This window comes from Anser brachyrhynchus (assembly GCF_964034855.1).
Source record: "Anser brachyrhynchus genome assembly, chromosome: 1".
NCBI lineage: Eukaryota > Metazoa > Chordata > Aves > Anseriformes > Anatidae > Anser > Anser brachyrhynchus.
The window spans coordinates 195,196,991-195,212,251 of record NC_137694.1 but is presented as its reverse complement, the minus strand read 5'-3'; the positions used below and the strand labels follow the sequence as shown (position 1 = coordinate 195,212,251).

At 36.8% G+C, this 15,261-nt stretch overlaps 1 protein-coding gene across 1 annotated transcript in view; it reads right to left on the bottom strand.

Moving 5' to 3' along the window:
- CWF19L2 (CWF19 like cell cycle control factor 2) overlaps positions 1-15,261 on the bottom strand; it is a 69,700-nt gene that overhangs the window by 15,401 nt on the left and 39,038 nt on the right. The window contains exons 11-12 of the mRNA XM_080580683.1: positions 8,083-8,208; positions 6,682-6,819 (exon numbers count right to left, since the gene is read on the bottom strand). Coding sequence (XP_080436809.1) covers positions 6,682-6,819; positions 8,083-8,208 — 264 coding nt within the window. The remainder of the gene's footprint in view (positions 1-6,681; positions 6,820-8,082; positions 8,209-15,261) is intronic.

Here is a 15,261-nt window from a genome sequence, read left to right as displayed (position 1 = left end):
TTTTCAGTACAAAAGAGAGAGCTGGTACAAACCCTAAGAAGAAACTATGCTGCTCTATTAGAGTTGCCGGAAAGCCCCTGTGCTGCATCAGGTGAAGTATCACACCTGTTAGACGTGGAAGACACTGCATCTGGAAGTTGTGCCGTTAGTTCCCTGGCCATGCTTGATGCTACGCACACTGTATTTCAGGTGCTGCACAGCAAAATAGGCAGTCACCTATGTATCACTTCTAAGTTTGGATGTCCTACATATATCTCTGAACAGCCCAAAGTTTATATAAGAAGTTCAGACATCTATAAAGATGATGCACCTGAAGTCATTGTTCCTACCGGACTCCAGCCAAACACAAGAGCTGATCTGACACCCTCATGCAAGAGAGCATCTTCTCAGTCCCTTGTCTTCTCTTTTGCATTTCACTTCTTTGTTCTGGGCTGATCTGCCACATCCTTCTTTCTTATGTGCCCTCTATTTTTCAACTTCTCCTTTGGCAAGCAATAATTAACCAGAGAATAGACAGGCAGCTTCGGTATGCTTAGCACCACAGCATCCTACACCTCATGGTATGCAACAGTCAGGTTTCTACCACCCATCTGATGGGGATCTGTTTTCCAAAACCAGGATGCAGCTTTGGTTTAACCAACAGAGACAGCATCATAATTTTGCTTGCCCTGGCCAACAAAGGTCTGCAATATACAAACATTTAGCAACAGTCAGGGAAGACATCCAAATGTCTTTCAGGAGCGCACAAAAAGCATCCTTTGGGCTCTCATTTAGACAGCTTTACTACAGTGCAAATGTGCAAATGTGGCAGACACACACACAAAAAAAAAAAGACCTCTAACCATTCAGCACAGGAATTCAAGAAAGGATTAGCATCTGACTGTGCATAAATGAAAATAATTTGAGATGGAAAAGTTACAATGTTGTATTTGCTGATGAAATCTGTAGCATATCCTTATTATTCATGTTAATTATCACATTACGTAAGCAATTATATAATATTCACTTCATCTTCTTTTTTTTTCTCTCTTTTTCCAGTGTTAACATTACTGAAGCCATTAGGCACCTTGGCATGGGGCTGCTTCCGAAAGTAACTCTTGTAGATCTGTATTCAACACACTCCAGAGTCAGCCTCATTTTTCTGTCAACACTTGTTCAGATCACTGGAACTGTCTCTCAGTTTAATTTTACACTGATTCTGTTTTTCTTATTGCTACAGTAAAACCCCTGGGGTCGTATACAGTGCTGGCTGCCTCCATATTCAATCTGAAGCATGCTGCGTCTCTTATCTCTCCCTCTGCTGCTATCACTTGCTCTTTGGGTGCACCCTATGGAAAGAAAGCCCTACTAAAGAATTTAATATCGTTGTTGAAGTTAACCTCAAGAGACACAACTCCTAATCAACGGGGATTCTGCCTACGTAATACACTGAGCGCACCTTTTCCTCTTCAGATTTCCTCTGAAATTTGGGGATGAAGCAGGAAATTCCATTAAACGCAATTAGCATGGTAACGAAATATTCCTGCATTTTTTTTCAGGTAGGTTTTCAGCTTATTTTCTTGTTCTATTTTTTATTTATGTGCTGAACTTCTGCTGCTTCTGTTTTCTCTCTAACACAATCATATTTAAAGTTACTTCCATATAAGCTAATAAAAGTAAATCTGCTTGGAAAATCTGTGAAAAAAATGTATATAGATTGTATAAAATGTACCATTTTGATTTTAAATTGTCATGGCAACACTGACGTCTTCAACCTTAAATGACAGAGTTAATATCTGTGGAATGTTGTACTCATCATATATTTTGGGAAGCTGCAAAAAAAGAATAAACTATTTTTTTTGGAATATAAACCTGAGTGACATAAGAATACATCTCACCACATTTAAATTTAGTCAGCATTTAGCACCTATTGTTGAGAACAAAATCACCTCAGAAAAAAAGTCTTCCTGACCTCAAACTGCATTTGTTCAAGCCGTATCAAGATAAAGTTTTATCATGTTAATTTTATTATTACAACTCCAACCTCCGTACAACAACAGAAACTGATTTTGTAGGTTTTATTCCACAAATAATTCAACACATAGGCATTTCCAAAAGCTATCTTCCCAGTGAAATCATACACCAAACACAGAGCATCAAAGGATTTTAACGTATCAGTGTACAGTCTTTTTAAGTCCTATGTCACTGACAGGAGAACATTACAAATAATGCTGTGAGCAAGGTAGCTCAGAACCACCTTGGAGCAGCAGAAAGTTAAGGAAGAAACAAACAACAGACGATTGTTCCAGGGTTAGGGACCACGCTCCTTGCTGTTTCTGTTACTTGAAATGAAAATTGCTCATTTTGCTACAAATAGTTATCAGGACAGATAAAATTTTATGTAAAAGTCGACTGCATTTAATGCAAGCCAAACAGAATACCTTCAGCCACAGAATGTTAGAAGTGCAAATGATTAGCATTTAACTTTATGATTATCCCTGTCGATGACTTTAAGTCATAAAAAAGGCCGTCCTGCATAAGTCTTCATTTGTGACACACCTGGTAATTCTAACCTAACTCTTAACGAACACGAAACGCTTATGCAGTCATTTACTATGAGCTGCATCCACACAGTTCCTCTTTTTTCCCAAGTTTTCCTCTGTAATCTAGCTCTTGCAGCTGTTGATTCAGTTCCACATACAGGAACAGCTTTAATTTTGTGTCCACACAATATACACAGAAAGCTGTCTAGTGTATTAAACTGAAACCTAGTGGAATGCAGGACAAGATGCTTGAAACTATTTGCCTCAGGTTTTTGTATTAATGTTTCTACAGCACACCATGCTCATGCTTAGATGGTTAAGTAAATGTAAAAAGCAACAGCGCACAAGAGCTTTGTAAGAGTTTTATCAGGTGCGTTAAATGCTGCACTAGAAGGGCTTCACCAGGTAAAGAAAGAAGAAAAACATTTATTACATAATAGTAGAAGCAGCAACATCCTGCATTTTTTAGTTTAGCTTGTAAAGTGCTTGCAGACTATTATTTTGCTTTATGAAGATGGAAATGCAAATATGTACAACAGGCAGGTTTGCACAGCAAGTGAAAATGATAAGGCTGAAAGCAATTTCCCATTTTACAGACTCCAGAACCAAGGAAAGGTAACATGTAAATGCCCTGTTTGCTAATCTGTAATACCAGCATCTCTCTTTACTAAATCCGTAAGTGAAAGCCAGCATTACTAATGCACTTTTGTACTTATAAATAATTGTCTTATATGTTTAAATTCATGTTACAGATTACTGCAGAGATTTTGAAATAAAATTAGCTTATGGGCAAAATTTAAATGGTCTGATGAGCAACATAACCTTTCTCACTTGCTTTTACTAAAACAATCAAAAAGGAAAAAAAATGCCTTAGTAGAATTTCTGCACACAAATAAAAGGTAATTTCTATTGAAGTAATGTTCTAGAAACCAGTCTCTATACACCCACAAGCATCTACTGATGAAATGAAAGGATTACATAAGTTTTAACAGCATGAATTTGGGAAAATGGAACGACTTATTCCGTACGACTTACAGATGAGGGCAGAAGGAACTACAGACATGTTAGTTAAAGCTAATAGTAATAAAAACTGAATACTTCACATATATTTTGTATTATAAAACTGTCAGTTAAAAAAAAAAAAATCAATTTTCAACTTTTTTTTTTTATCCTATAGTCATGCTTCTATAGCAATGTGGTACAGGCACAGTTTAGTTTCACTCAGCTTCATAATGACCACCATTTTGCATTAGGAATGCAAATCTGACATTCATCTGAATTTACTATGATCGGATCTCCTTCTCTTCATTCTAGAGGTCTGAAACACAATTTACTGTGTCTGAGTTAATTCTCTTAATTCCTTTTATAGCCAAAAAAAATCCTTTAGCAGCCTTTCAAAATTGGACGGATGGCTCACACCACCAAAATACGTACTTCTCTCCAGTGACTCTCCAAAATGAATCTTGAGAATCAGTTCAGATTCAAGGTTTGTAACATTAGAAGAATCTCAGCCTTTTGTTTTGAAGTTCTACAATTCTTTACAGTAAGCTCTAGTTTTGACAGTCCTGAATAGTTATGTAACAGTAATAAATTGTCAGGTTATACTTTCTTCCAGATGGTTTATGTACCTGTTAAGCAGAAGAGACTCCTGAAGAATCTATTAGCAAACTCCTTTTATAATAAAAACTAACCATTTACTCCTGTCCTCTATTTTCTTTTCAGATTGCCCTTATACTTGCCATCCTCTGTTCCTCAGCACCATGGATGAGTAAAGGTTGCTCCCACCGGTTTGTGGTTCAGCAGTGTCACATCTGACTGTTTCCACACTACTTAAGCAGGGACCATTTGGTTTTAGTCATTTGTTATTATTCATCTCAAATTAAAGTTTGGATTTAAAATGATGGATTTTTATAAACTGGAGCTAACTTTCATTTCATTTACACTGTTGAGACAGTTAATCATTTATTGTCCATAAATAAAAGCTCATGCGTAGGAATTTCTCAGACCTCATTTATAGTTAATATTAGAACCATTGAAACACCTAGGTTGGAAAAGACCTTCAAGATCATCAAGTCCAATCATCAAGCTGACCTAACGAGTCCTATCACTAAACCATGGCCCTTAACGTCACGTCTTAAATACCCCCAGGCATGAGGACTCCACCACTTTCCTGAGCAGTTTGTTCCAATGCGTAACGACCCTCTCCATGAAGAAATTCTTCCTAATATCCAATCTAAACTTCCCCTGGCATAACTTGAGACCATTTCCTTACTTGTCATCTGAGAAAAGAGATGGACATGCTCCTCACTGCAGCTTCCTTTCAGGTAGCTGTAGAGAGCAATGAGATCTCACCTCAGCCTCCTTTTCTCCAAGCTAAACAACCCCAATTCCCTTACTCTCTCCTCAAATGCAAATATTTCATTAGTTCTGTCAAGCACTCATCTTTCCTAAATATTTTATTTATATCTTTATCAGTTTTTAGCAACACAACATTCCTGCAGGCTTCTTCCAGTGAGTTTAATTCCTGACTTTATTGTTTTAGCAAACAAAGTATTTACTCAATATAATTCTCTCTAGATCAATTTTCAATCTTTTTTATCAAAACTTACTTTCAGGCTGCTCAGCTCAGGTACTGTTCCCTTCTCCTTATTTGGACATAACAAGTACTTTAAAATAATTATTAAGTTTTGGATTTGATTTTTCTTTTAACCTCCAAAAGCTCTTTATTCTTCTGCTCACCCATCCTTGGATTTATTTTTAAATAAAGTTTTATCCCATTTGGAGGTGTTCTCTCCCTTAGAATGTTTTTGTCAGTAGCACACATTTGCAGTCAGCATCTAGCACTAGAGATTCCTTACAGCCTGCAAGCATTTTCTCTTTATGTATTCTTTTCCCAGTAAATAGACACTGCATATTTTTTCCTTTCGTAATTGCTTCTTTCTAGAAGATAAGCACTACATTACAGTTTCCTCTATAAGCATGCAGTAGTTCAGTTGCCAAGGTTCATGATCATTTGTGTAGAATTTTTATTTTTAAAACAGCTACATACTGAGGCCAGGCCATTTCAGTCCCATTTCTACCTGGACTAAATTTCAACACTATCCCAGAAAACCTTATAATGCAGGTAACAGATCTTTGAGGAACTGCCTGCAGGTACAAGATTGCAACCAAAGATGCCATGCACACAGGATTCAGGTTTTTTGTTTTCTTCCAATCAAGTAATTATAGCCCCTAGCTTTTAGCGGTAGGTACAGATAATAGAATGGGAGATAAGGAGTCACTGAAAGGAAGTAAAAGGGGATATTCAGTCCAATCCCCAATTACCTTAACAATCCATAAACCAAAAGCAGAAAGAAATACCAGCTATGGAATTATTATACATTTTTTTCAAATTGGTAACAGCCAGAAAAGCACACAGAGGATGCATCACTAGAAATGTGACCTGCTTTTATACTTTCACCTAAGCAGTCACAGACCAGAATGAATCTGACTGAATCACTGGTATGGGTGTTCTTACATGAAGTGCCTCATTCATCAAAAACATAGAAAATTTATATTTCAAAGTTGAACAGAAAAAAAAAAACACGTTTACATGCCAAAAAAATACAAAGAAAAATTATCAGAATTTTCCCTTTGAAGACTTAGAAAACTAAATGACATAGAAGTCTTTGATCTCCGTTCAAGTTTGCTATTCTTCCCTGCATACAATCCAGTCCTTGCATTAAAAGTTATCTTAGTACAATGTCAAAAATACAAAAAATGAAAAAGGGTAGCTGAACACACACTAAGAATCTTTCCAGTTTGAAGCAAAGAAACTTGGAATCAACAAATATATGAATACACAAAAAATACTTTCCATAAATTTTAGAAACTTCAGGGGTAAGCTAAGAAGATTGCATTTATAGCATCAAAATCTATAGGCAGAGGAACGGCACAATCAGTTCATGAAGGAGCTGAATGCACCATATTTCCTGCATGCATGTTTCTATCTCTTTGATGTCAGTAAAATCATCCAACAGACTTGAACATTATTCAAGACAATCAGAATTCTCACCAAAAAGCACCATACCTTGCACAGCGAGGCTCCATTGCCTCCTCTTCTTTTGAATTTTCTTATAATAAAATGCTCAATCAGAAACCGATACACATCACCCCTTACCTTTGATGCCATACGCATGAACAGTGCATTTTGATCCTCTGCTGTTTTTGTCCTCTCATTTTTGACTAAATCCTGCAGGTTCATACTGTCATCATCCGGAAAGTACCTTACTCTTTCTTTATCTACATGAGTAGCGACCTGGAAACAAACATATTGAATACAATAAAAACCTAGTGAGAAAGATCGAGAATGAAATTCAGACCCTGATAATTTCAACAAGTTTAAAGAACAGAGGATCAGGCTAAGCACATCTGAAACAACTGGGCTTACTGCTTCATTTGACCTACGGAAAGGAGCAATGAGTATTTCCTATTCCTTCAATTGTTTCAGTAGGTCTAAATAAAAATATTGCCTTGTTTCACAATCACTATATCTCTTACATCCAAATGCTGTCAGAGCTCCAATACTACCAACTCAGGAAAGTCACACAGTAATTCACTGAAATGGTTGATCAGTTCACAGTGATGGAATATTCCAAAAAGTAATCTCCATTATTTACAGAAGTTTTCGAATTCTCAATTAAACTAAGACAGTTAAGCCAGGAAAGAAAAAAAAATTAAAAAAAGGAAAAAAAGAAAAAAGAAAAAGCAATCAAATACATTATTGAAAACTTTACAAATGTGGTACCTCTCCCATCTTAAGAGTACACAACAAAACAGAATTTGTCCTTCAGAGCAGGATGAAACTAAATACTGCAGAATCATAGGGTATGGTAATTAACATAGCAGAGGTGGCGTTTTTCCAAAACAGAAAGAACAGGAAGATGACAACCAGTTCCTCACCTCTTGTTCCTTTCAATCCTCCACATCACTATTACAAACTGATCTGTTGTACTAATCAAGCATGTACTAGAAATATAAGGTATTATATGCTCCTCCAGCCCCAAGTTCAAAATACTAGTTTATTTACTGTTGCAAACATCAGAAGAATAAAATGTTCCTCCAGCCTCCAAGCTTCTCTATGTCCCCCAAAAGACTTTGCTGTAAAAGTTGGGTCATAAGTTTTATTATCAGCAACAGTACTTCTGATCAGAAAAGAGTGAAATTACCCACAGATATTTTGGAAATATTCAGCTCTGATAAACTTTATTATTTACAAATTTTATGCAATAAAAACTGCTTAGCGAAGAGACTGATAATTTGAAAAAAGACTTACTTTTCCTTGATTGTGCGTTTAAATAAGCCCTAAAACAGTCCCTAGGGAAACATAAGTCTGAAAATAAACTTAATATATGCTCAATATGTTCTCTAACACTTAATTACAATCATCATCTGAAGGGCACTTTTTAACTACCTATCGACAGTCTGGTAAGTCACTCACATCAATTCATGCACCACAGAAGTAAATCTAGAAAATCATTTCTGAATTTCACTCCTTAATACTCACTTTTGTAAAACTTACCATCTGTCTCTTTCTGCGTCCTCCTCTAGGCTCCTGAGGTTCAACTGATGCGGTCACAGGCCATGCCCTTCCACTTTGATCTGTTCTGACAAGGACCACTTGCTCATCTTCTTGACGGCTTGAAGCCTGTGTCAGGTTTTAAGATGTATTTTAAAACAAAGGTTACAGACAAGAACAAAAGAAGCACCTAATCTCAAACTAAATAAAAAGCATTTATTAAAAGATTATTTAAAACATTTAAAGCTCTAAAGATAAAAGAACATATTCTTTACATGTTGCATGTTTGTTACAATTCAAAGCAGGTAGCGCTACATTACAAAAGTTCTTTTCCACATTAAAAAGGGACAGGATATTGAATACATATCCAACTACTCAAGTCCAGAGCAAACATAAATTTCCAAAAAGAACCATGCTTGTATTCCTTGTTTTTTCTCATAAAGGTTCATCCCCAGGAGAAATACAATGCTTCTGAATACTTCAATAGGTAATACTGAATAGCTAGTCAAAACATTAGCTATTTATGGCTTTTGAATACATTCCATTAGATCAGACATTCATTTCCTACACAACTGGCACTGCAAGAAAGAAGGAAAGAATTTTACAGAGTGGTCCTTACTGTCAGACATAGATACAGAAGTTTAATTCCAAAACTACTGATAATGTTGGTTTTACTTCATCAGAATCCATGAAACAAGATGCCAATTGCCTGGTTTCAGCTCATTCTGTCAGCCAGCGACAGGTGAAGTCTCTATCATTCATATAAACACACAGGAGACCCCTTATTTTTTTTTGCCAGATAATGTAATTCCTCATTATATTGGACATATTCAGACTGAAAGGCCAGAAGCAAACATCTTCCTCAAGCAATTACCTACAAATGAGGTCATTTTAGCTTGGACAGAAAAGTATAATCCCCAAAATCGCAGTTTACCCTTCAGGACCTAAGAGTTTACAGGCCCCAAGATCTATCAGTAGAGTTGTAGAGTTGTACTGAGGTATTCCTCCATGCATTCTCAAAACCGCTTCCACTTTGCCAGAGACGGATGGCTTAAATCTATTCTGCATCCAAACCCAATCAGAATGCCTGGACTAAGCACCTATATCCTTAAGTTTTATCCCTGGTTGGCTTAGTTCATGTCCAATGCTTATTAACACTCTTGAATCGCCCAAAAAAGGCTGCAAGACACAGATTCCGTGCAGAAAAACATGTCTTTTGGTGAAAATATTCTGGAGGAAAATCATTCATTTACATGGGAGATTTAACTTCAATGCAGCTCAAGAAGTTGCAAATCCACCTCCCATGATTTCTCCACCCACCAAGCAGGGAGGAGAGGAAGAGGAAGAGGCCTGGAATAAGCAAGACTGAAGAAAAAACAAGAAGGACTCATTTAGCCAGACAGAATTTACCGGCGCAGCTGAAAAGGAAGGGTTATCACATAGCCCAGTGATGAAGGCCCCCTATGGATCCCAGTCCTATTGACACAATACCAGGGAGATGAATGAATATATTCATTTCCCAAATGACTTCTTAAATACTTCCCTGTACTTCAGCTATCGCAAATTCCATTTCTAGGTACTCACAGTCGTAGCTTATACTACCGCTGCCAGCTGCCTAGAAGGAAAGCAAGCACAGGCGGGCGAGGTACTGCTTCACATCACCCCTTTTATGAACCCAGCCCTCAGTCTTCTCATACCTTCATCCACTACTGTAACTGCAAAAACTCCTTTATCAATTTATGAATTTATCTCCCACCACCCAGGGTCCTCATTTGGGATGGAAGTTACCGTCTTTACAGCTGAGCTGCACAATGAACATCCTGTCAAGAGCCAGGTCAGCCCAGCTCCCTCCAAAACAGCGGCAATAGTACTTTCCCACTGCACAGGGGTGCATCAGATTTAAATAAAGATAATAGACAGACAGAGATACATTTGCACATATAAACAAAACGAGAAAAGGCAGAAACTGTTCACCAGAACAATAACTATTGAACTTTATGGAAAGTTTAAGAATAAAAAATTTTAAAAAAGAAAGCCTGAGAGATTCTTGATTACTATAAAAAACAAAGGTTTAGGTAAGTCAGATGATTAAATTAGAGCAAAAAGGGGGACATCAATAAATCTGGTGATATTAGGACAGCTTTTGTCAAGTCTTATAAACAACCTTATTAATCTCAATTTGAAGCTATTTTCCACCAAACAACTGATGTGTCTGCTTTACATCTGCCATCCTTGCCTAATGAAAGCCTGTCCCAGAAACCCCAATCAAGTCTAAATGTTCTGTAGATGCTAAATTATGCTGAGTCCAATGGCCTAATCGTATTTTTCAGGAAAAGTGACACAAAGCTAGAAGTTATGGAACAAAAAAACTGTCTAGGTAAACCAAACCTCTCTTCTGTATCAAAGGCAAATCTCGTTTTTGCAGAGCAAACCAAGATGTCCCACACTGGTCGGGCTCCAGTGTATTCAGGGAGGCACTTTGCATACACCACCACTTGTTCACTGCACAGCCAGATTATCTGCCTCAGTTGCTACTTTTTCAGAACAGAAGGTATTTTCTCTCTCCTGGGAGAAGGTAGGGAGAGAAGAGGTGATTCACTGAAACGGGGAAAAAAGGTTGTGTGTCTTCACCCTGCACTTCCCATACTGTGAAGTTCAAACCCGGCAATAGGCAGGTTTGAGACTGGCAACCAAGGCGGGGGTACACTGTGTTTTCACACCATCGCTGTGCTGTTCAGACAGACCTAAGAGCTAGTTATCATCCCTGCACAAAAGCACCATTACTTTGAAAACATAACAGCAACAAAACACTCAGTATTAGATGAGCAAAGACAAAGGACGAGACTGGAAAAGAAGCAGGACGCACACCCAGCTTAAATGGGATATAAATGCAAGTGGAGTACTCTGGGCATAATGACAAACAGGTAACCAGTGCAAGCTGCCTAGGGCATTTGTCATTTCTTTCTGCATGTCAAGAAAACAGGTAGACATTTGTGAATACTGTAATGCTTAAATGGCCTATGACTTAGCATAGTTCAGTATTGTGGTAGTAGAAATAATTTTAACAGTTGAAGGAACTGGAGAATGGAAAGTCAAAGAAAAAACTAAGTTCTAAAAACCAGGATTAGCAGGGAAAGTTTCGTGAGGAACACTTCGCTTGACAACAAGAAACTTGCCCATCTGCAACGCTTGAATGAAATAACCACAAAATTTCATTTGAAATGGTAGAAAAGACAAGAGAGATGCAGATGCACATGCTGGCTACATTTTACCCTTACCGCACGCGCTGGCTAATTTTACCCTTACTGCAAGATAACCAGGTATAGGAAAAATCATAAGAGCAGTATGAAAAGGTAAGAAGGGAATAACTGTAAACATTTATGCACTGCAAATAAGGAGAGCAAAGACAAAGTAAATAACATAACATATAGGAAACATACAATAAATGTCCTAGTTCTTTAAAGACTTGGATAACTCTACAAGTTCGGAAGCTGAAAATGTAACAGCAGACATTGCAGTGACCATTCAAAACCCAGAGCTTGGTTTATTAGTCTGAAATGAAAATGACATTTCTAAAGGAAAAAAAAAACATTGTCCTAAACCTGACAAACCCATCTTGCCAAGCAGGGACAGAGCAGCTCTCCCATAAGGGCAAGTCAAATCCACATGCAGGAGGAGACACAAGTAACATGAGGCAGGTGAGTGGAAAGATGCACCTGACTGAGAATTTCACGTGAACAGGACTCTTCAGAAATGGTTACTTGTTAGATTATTACCTGAGAACTGTGATGGGTCCCATTGCCTTAAACAGATGTTGCTATGGAGTTTCTAAAAAGATGCTTGAGTTAATTAGGTCCCTCTCTCCCCATGTTTTTATGCTGTGGAGTCAAGAAAAGGGACGAAAATTTTCCATAAAGAATTGCTCCATCATTTTTCACCTCATTGTATAAACAACTTTTCAGAAAGATTAATCATGAAAAACAACAGACATTACAACACAATGTTGCTTTGCTCAGGAACTGCACAGAATGATAAACAGATTCTTCAACTTACAGGCATCTAATTCCTTCTGAGAACAACCACCTCAAGATTTACGTGTCTTCAATACAAATTTTAAAATGCAGCCATGTCAAAAAGGAAGCCATTGCTCAGCAGCGATTATTTTCCCAAAATGAAGAGTTTACAAGGTATTCTACATCTCAGAAAAACAGATGTTATACGCTACTGAAGACAAGCTCCAAAATGCTAGATACTAACAACGGTTGCATCCTGTTTTTTTCCTGATTTCTGCCTGCTGCCACAGTAACATACAGGTAGAAGAACAGGCAGAAGGGGGAACACTTCCATTTTTCCACATGCAAGACTTCAGATGGCCTTCTGCCCTACACTTCCAGAAAGAGGCAAACTTAACAGGAGAGAAACTGGAGAAACACAAGAATGACTAAAGGCTTAAAAAAAAATAAAAATTAAAAATGTTGAAAAAATAAATACACAAAATTAGAAACATGCTAGTAAGCTGCAAAAACTCAAAAGGTTTTGGCAAACAAACTGCATGAGGAATAAAAAGCGTAAAAGAAAAGGGTTAAAATTGCAGAAGAAATGGAAGTTAGGTAGCAGAAAGGTTCTTCTAACATTAAAGACTGTAAAACAACAGTACAATTGCCTAAGAAGAACATGGTTTTTTGTTTGTTTTAAGAGAACAAGACAGACTAGAAAACTACTGACAAACCCAGATGTGTACAATGAAACTAGAGATGAAGGCAGCAGAGCAATAGATTTCAACAGGCTCCTGTTTACACATGAAATGCTGCAGAGGACAAACAGATGTAACACATACTCCGAACTGGTACCCTACAGATAAAGGGGTTTTTGTTTGTTTCGTCCACAGAGTGCCGGCACAAGACACACATAACGTATTTTGATTTAATATTCTAGAGAAAAGGAGAAGGCACAAAAGAGAGTAATCTTTAACGTTAGAAGAGAAAGTACAAAAAAAAAAAAGTGGTCCATCAAAGGGAAATTAAAAGAAGCAGATAAAAGGGTAACATAATTATGGACAGCACGAAGGTTAATGTGAAGTCATGTGAGAGACTAAGAGTAAATGCATACTATGAACCAAAACAAATCCAATGGATCAAATATGCCAGGCACGGTTATTCAGAAGATTAAAGCAGTTATTAGAGGTAAAGACAACCTTCAGTAGTCAAAATCCTATCTAAATATAACTGAACTACAAACAGCATAAATTTGGAAAGTTTATTGTAAATTTAAAAAAAAACTAAGGCAAAAGTTAATATTGAAGAGGATCTCACTAAAAATAAACACTAAAACTATTTCTAAACACACCAGAATCAGAAAGCTTTTTGACACAAAAATAAGAGATGATCAAGCAGTTACCGCAATATCAAAAAATGATAAAAATAAATTATTTGCATTCTAAATTTAAGATGTTGCTATTCCACATATTTTATTTTATTAAACCAAGGAATAAAACTTAGCAATCATCTTCAAAGTAAAATGTCAGTAAAAGGTTTCCAAGAAAGCTACCACGAAAAATGATTCTCTCAGGTTCCAAAAAACAATTCCAATAGATAACATCCACACCCTTCAGTACACATCCTGTCATTTAAATAGTCCACCGTACCAAAATAGTACAGCGTGACGAGTACAACATAAATCTTTTTAAATGTGCCAAAGGCTGATTTCTGGGAATTGCAGGGCAATATATTTAACGTTTGCAATGGACAAACTCACGGAAGTATAATAAAAACACTTGAGCAAGTGTGGTGTAGTGGGAAAGAGCCTCTGCAAGGAGAGGTCATGACTCGCAGCAATATTAGACATTTCTGAAGGACTTAAAGCCATGGGGTTACCCATCTAACTAAGAGAGAACACTCACAACTCTCATTTATCTGCTGAACTACTGTCAGTGACCTCAATTAATTCAGAAATGCACCATAAAACCTCACATGTAAGAAGAATTATCACTCCTCTCCCCTCGTTTTATCTGTTTTTGTTTTTTGTTTTATTTTATTTAAACATATTTATAGGTTTGCATTCCTATGACTATATGACACAGTACCTGGTAATATCCATTCAGCATAGTACAAGAATGGAGTAACGACTTTCTTCCTACCAACAATCTCTGAAATCACCCATAAGACCTTACAAATATTCCCAAGAACTGTACCATCTTTCAGAGAAGAGGCACCAATTATCTTCTTGTGCTTTAAACAGAGATTTGCTTGAGTCTGGATTCTCCTTCTGTTTTAACTTGCTTTTAATATCTGGAAAATTGATCTGTTTCTTCACACGGTGGCATGGCATTACACGGCATTGCAAAGCTTACTTTAAACCTTCTCCAGTTCCTGAATGAATGACTTCTATTAAATAAATATTAAACTTTTTATGCTATAAATACAAAACTGATGACATTACTAAATATTTTTCTGATATTACCATAATGGTAATATTGGTTATATTACTGTTATAAAGTATATTAAATATGATACATATTATTATTATATGTTAAAATTGAAAGTGGAGAAGAGGCTCAGTCACCATCCTTGAACCTTATGATGACTCTTTACACAAATATAATTTACAGTCCTAAAAAAAAAACAATGATTGTGTGAATTTACTGAACAAGACTGGACTTGTTTGTTGTCGTTAGTGAAGGAACATAAATTTCTACTTCAGGCCAATTAAATATGCAAAGTGCGCAGTAGTTCTCACCAAACATACAAAACTCTATAGAGCGATTAACACAACTGAACAAAACAAAGCAGACACGTCTGCTTTCAAAAGATAAATGCTTAAATTAAATACATAAATAAAATGCAGTTCTGAAAAAGATTTTTGAACTCTCCAGAGATTGTGTCTGTTCCGTAATTTTGCAGAAGGAAATGAGAATGCTCTGCCACCACACGTGCAGGAACAGACATCCGAGTACCTAAGCAAACATGATATAATGAAAGAAAAATCAAAGCTGGGTGATTTTCTTCAGCGAGGACAAACCACAACAACCAAACACTAACTCTGATCTCAAACAAATTAGGTGCTGGATTAAGGATATATTTTTTTTTCTTTCCTTTCTGTTTCCTTTCTCTTACAGTCTACGGCGAATGGAAATGTTTTGAATCCATTATCCATTGCTCTCTTATTCATCTATTGGTTTAAGTG